This window comes from Anopheles darlingi, chromosome 3, assembly GCF_943734745.1.
Source record: "Anopheles darlingi chromosome 3, idAnoDarlMG_H_01, whole genome shotgun sequence".
NCBI lineage: Eukaryota > Metazoa > Arthropoda > Insecta > Diptera > Culicidae > Anopheles > Anopheles darlingi.
Genome location: NC_064875.1, coordinates 43,785,939 through 43,790,938, shown reverse-complemented (window position 1 = coordinate 43,790,938; position 5,000 = coordinate 43,785,939). Strand labels below are relative to the sequence as shown.

Below are 5,000 nucleotides of genomic sequence, written 5' to 3'. Positions count from 1 at the left end.
GCAACAGCAGCAACAGCAGCCCAACTGCAACCCATTACGATCAATCGTATCATGCGGCTTGGTTGCATTTCCTTTGCACCGCATGCCGAGGGAAAAGCGTGCCGGAGGACTGCACGCACCATCCTTCCCTCCCGATGCTGCTGCTGCTGCTGAGGGTGTTTGCTGACGCGTTCAAAACTAGTTTGACCACCGGCGGCCAACACATCGATGCGCAGCCACGCTACACACCGCATCATTGCCAATTCGGTTTCGTGCGAGCATCAACAACGCCGCCTCTACCAATCAGTAGGAGTAGTAGTAGCAGTAGTAGCAGTAGTAGTAGTAGTAGTAGTAGCAGTGCTAGTAATAGTTGGCAGACAACACGGAGCGGCATGTGGCATGAGGTTTTGATCCCAAAATCTGCATTTCACTCGTAGAAATGCGCATATATCTGTCGGTCGCTTGCGTGTGTGTGTCCGTGGTGGCCCTGGCCATGGGTTTTCCACCACCTTCGTGACCATGTTCCCCATGGATTAACCCCGCACGCTTACCTTGCCATTGATGAGTGCTTGGACGATGATCATCTGGGCGGCACGGTGAACCTCCTGGATCTCACCTGGCAGTGGGTGACCAAGGCCAGGATCGAACCACACCAGGTCCCCGGTGGACCAGTCCATCGTGCTGGTGGTTCGTGTTGTTCCGCAGCGTTATTCCTGTTTTGCTTCCTCTGTCCTTCTTTCGCGTCTTATGCCGTGCCGAACACGTCGTCGTCGATTCGCGTTTCGATGTCACTAGGTTAACTTAATCCTGTTGGTGATAAGGAAGAAACGAGACGAGATTAATCAAACCGCGTGCGATGTTTGTGGGTGCTATCCTTTATCATTCGTAGTGTAGAGCGGTGTGTTGAAAGAGCAAATAGAGTGATTTTATTGTTGTTTGAAAGGGCGGATGCTGGACAATGAAATTTCGGCACTTCCTGGTCGAGGGGCATCGTTTGTTGGATGTATCATAACAAAGCCGCCCGGGGCTAATCTACACATTCATATGTTTAATTGTGTAATCGGGGGTAGTGTATAATAAATCAATTAGGCGTACAAAGTGAGTGAGCTTTTATGATCGTTCCGTGCGTTGCGGCTGGTAGCCATCGCAAGCGACACCGACTTAACGTTCACAACTCTAGTTCCATGCTCTTTGAAGGTCGCCTTCAGTTGTTTCTTCTTTAGATAGAACCGTGCAATAGCTTTTTTATTGCTTTAAACGTATTGAGTATTTGCACGGATCGAGTTCTGTTCTTATCGTACAGCTTAAACAGTGAGGCACATTAATTTGATGTTTGCGTTACTCCCAGTGGAAAGATCTGTAAACCTCCAGTTTCGTTGTATTGCTAGTACCCACTGCTACTTAATCAAGTTTTTAAGCTTTGTAAGTCAAATTTCCAAGTACAGTTAACATGCCGCACTGTAAACGATCGGTTCCTGGGTAAGCTAAAAGTGTTGAAGGTAGTAGACCATCAAGCCATAATCTCAAACTACAAAGCCCGAAAAGAACCAAGTGTAACTAAATGTCCTTAATTGGGAATTAATCAGCGAAAATTAAATGGGAACAGAAAATGAAGAGCGTCGGAACATCATTCAGGTGAAGAATGTACGTAGCCGGCTTAAAGAAGTACTTCTTAAACAACGTGAGATATACCTTCATTCATCCAAATGCAAAGATTTCGATTAATTTTCAGTTACCAGTTTCATAAAAAAATAAAAAGGTTTGTGATCATCAACTAGAAAATATTTTTGGAAAAAGTCTGAATACTCATTACAATGACATTACAAATGAAAATGTAGCAAATCAAACTGTATGTATCTACAACACGCAATCGTGATTGAGCGAATTGCAGTCCTTGCCATTAATTAACTCATAGCAGTTGGATGTTTAAGATTTTCTATAGCCAAATCGCATTATCCACCATCAGCAACTGGCGGTGTGAACTACAAATAGATCAAATTCGATCTCTGCCTGGACAGTACATCTTCGCTGACAAGAAATGGCTACCGTTTAATGAAAGCTACCAGTTGGATGGTAGAATTCTGGACAGTTACTTATCTCCACTATCATTCGTGTCTGTCAGATCCATTTAGATGGAAGAGTGACTTGCAATCATGAAATCATCATCATCCCAATCACAAATGTTTATCGTGTAACACCAGCTGAGACATCGTTTAAAAGGCATTCGTCATTATCACTGCTATGCTGCAATAATTAATCATTCAAACAGCTCCATTAAATGCTTAAAAACCTTTTTCGGAAATATTTGAAGTCCGTGCATTGCACAATCAGAACAATACCTTCTCTCATTAATGAGTTCAAATGTAATGAAGTTCCTTTTGTGTATAAGCGTGGCTCAACATGCGTGTCTACCAGCAAACAGACACTCTTCTGAAAATCTCACATCTCACCTAACTGTAAGTATTCCACTGTAGTTGGTCGATAGTAAGCTTGCCTTCGCGAGTATGTTCGCGATTTCGAGATTCATTTTATAAAAATCTCTATCTTAATGAATACCCCAACGGAACGAAACCAGCAGAGTGGCTACCACAGTCGAACCAAAACCGGCTTCTGTTAATTAGGGCAACACTACATTTCAATACACTAGTACGCAGGTGTCCAACATTATTTTGTGTTTGCTGTAATACGCAGAAATACTGGATCGTTTTCCAATCTGGCGAAACAGGTGATTCCTGTTATTCTTGCGGCATAAACTATCGCACATATGAAACCATCGATACTCTGTTCGCTTCTCAAATGTGTTTCTACAAAGCGATTTAACACAGATAACCATTTCATACAGCAGCAAGTATTTGAGCGGTGACTAAAGACACGTCGTCTTTTGTAATACGATTAACCACAAACACATACCAAAGAGCCGATCATCCACCGATCAAAACGATGCACTATAACTCGAATTTGATCTGCTCTTTTGCGCCGCTTAACGCGATCAACTGATCGTTCGTATGCTGCCAAAGCAACGGACAATTAAAACCCCATCGCTGTCATGTTGCGCGTGTTTCGCAATGACATGAACACAACGCACGGCATAGCACAGCACGGCACACGGTGCACACTCCACTGGTAGCCAGCCGGCCAGCCAGCCAGCCAGCCAGCCAGGGGCCAGTGCGCATTCGAAGATTTATCGAAAGTTGGCCTAAAAACGATCGCGCATCGCGGAATGGTTTTCCACCGGCCATTTACTTAAGCGGCGTTAAATCGATTTGGAATGGCTCCTCACATAAGGCGATGGTACTTGCGGTTTTCGTTGGTGCGCACTGGCCGCACCGGTGCCGCGGCCGGGAAGGAAGCAACCAAGCAACTACAACCGATCCTGCCCGGCGATAATCGCATGATCGCATGCATATATTGTGCATACGTTATGAGCCATCGCCGATTTCGTGACCAACTGTGTACCTATAGCGCGCGCGCGCGCGTGTGTGTGTGTGTCTAACCGTAGTCCGAACAAACCGATCCTACACCTCGTAAAGCAACGTGGAGCTGGCTGGCTTCGCACCGTTAATGAGGGCAGTCAACTGGGGAAGCCAGTAAATTGATCGATGATTTTATTGGTGAAACTATCGGTGAAACAAATCGCCGCGGCCGCAGCTCTTCGCGAGTTATCTGTACGCAGTCCGGCGGTCTATGGTGTCTCGGGAAGCGGGAATCGGGAAACCCTACCGAGAGCAGGCAGGTGAGGAGTGAAACTCCGTTCCGTTCATCTCCGGCCTTCCTTCAACCTGCCCGATCTTCACACGTTTTTGGCGGATGGAAAACAATAGATTTCTATTTACGCACGTGTGCGTGAGGCGCCGTCTCGGCCTCAGACCGAGGGGATTTTGTGAAGGGAATTTTTGGGTTTTTTTTGGGGAAAACCGGAAGCCAGGCCTTCGGGCAGCCGGTGGTCAATCGGTCACAAACATGCAACCGATTTTGCAACAATCATTATCACTAATTGAATTAAACTGTCCGATCGAGATTGAAACAATGCCAATACAGGGAGAGAGAGAGAGACTCCCCTCTATGCTGGAGTCTGGAGGCGAGGAAATTATCTAACTGTTTACCTTCGCTCCCCGGCCCCCCACTCCACCGGAAAGCGAGGTAGCGAGGTAGTGACCACCCCTGTGTTGATTGTAGAGTGTGCGTGCCCCCCGGTCAGCCATTTGGGGGATGGCTTTGGAAAACTGGGGAGAAAAATTGAATCTATTCAAGGAGTAATTGAACGATTCAATTATGCTTCCCGACAGATGCCGGCCATTGTTTGCGACCTGCTGCTTGCGGAACGAAACATGGACATGTTTTCTAATGGCGCCGTACCTGTTGACTCGTAATTATGTTTCATAACGCGGCGCGAAACATCTTTCTTTCGCTTTGTAGGGCGATTTTTTTCTTATGTGAACTCTCTATTGTGAAATGATTTTCGTTTTTTTCTTTCTTGTGCAAATAGAATAGACGATTACAAGTTGACGCTACTGTTATCGCTGCGCAGAGACCGAAGATGTCATCACCGGTGGTAACCAGGTAACCGATCGACAATCGGTACGGAAACAACCTTCACCGGTAGTTAGCCGAATGCCATTTCGTTGCCTACCCGCTAGACAATCCATATGGTATTTCAATGTCAATGACGGATTTTCCGCTGTGGAAATGGTCAATGTTACGGCGGTGCGTACGATGTGTGTATGTGTCTTCCTTTTGTCATTAAATGTGGTGGTCCCCTATTGTGGGTTCACCTCGCACACCACAACAATAAATACGGTACAGAGCGACCAGTTTTGTGGTCACGCCGATGAGGGCGTACGCGGATTTCCACGCAGACAAAACCCACCCTTGAAGGAGGGAGGGCAGTTCAAGGGCGACGTGACGCGACTGCATGCGCGGATATGGGAAACACCTGAACTAGGCTTTCAAGCCAACGAAAATAAAAAAAACTTAGCCAACCAAAAAAAAAAAACACACAACGGAACACTGACACCACGCGC

At 46.2% G+C, this 5,000-nt stretch overlaps 1 protein-coding gene across 1 annotated transcript in view; it reads right to left on the bottom strand.

Moving 5' to 3' along the window:
• Nucleotides 1-5,000, bottom strand: part of LOC125956477 (unconventional myosin-XV) — a 31,318-nt gene that overhangs the window by 22,189 nt on the left and 4,129 nt on the right. The window contains exon 2 of the mRNA XM_049688391.1: nt 531-786. Within this exon, the coding sequence (XP_049544348.1) occupies nt 531-656 (126 nt within the window). The 5' untranslated portion in view covers nt 657-786. The remainder of the gene's footprint in view (nt 1-530; nt 787-5,000) is intronic.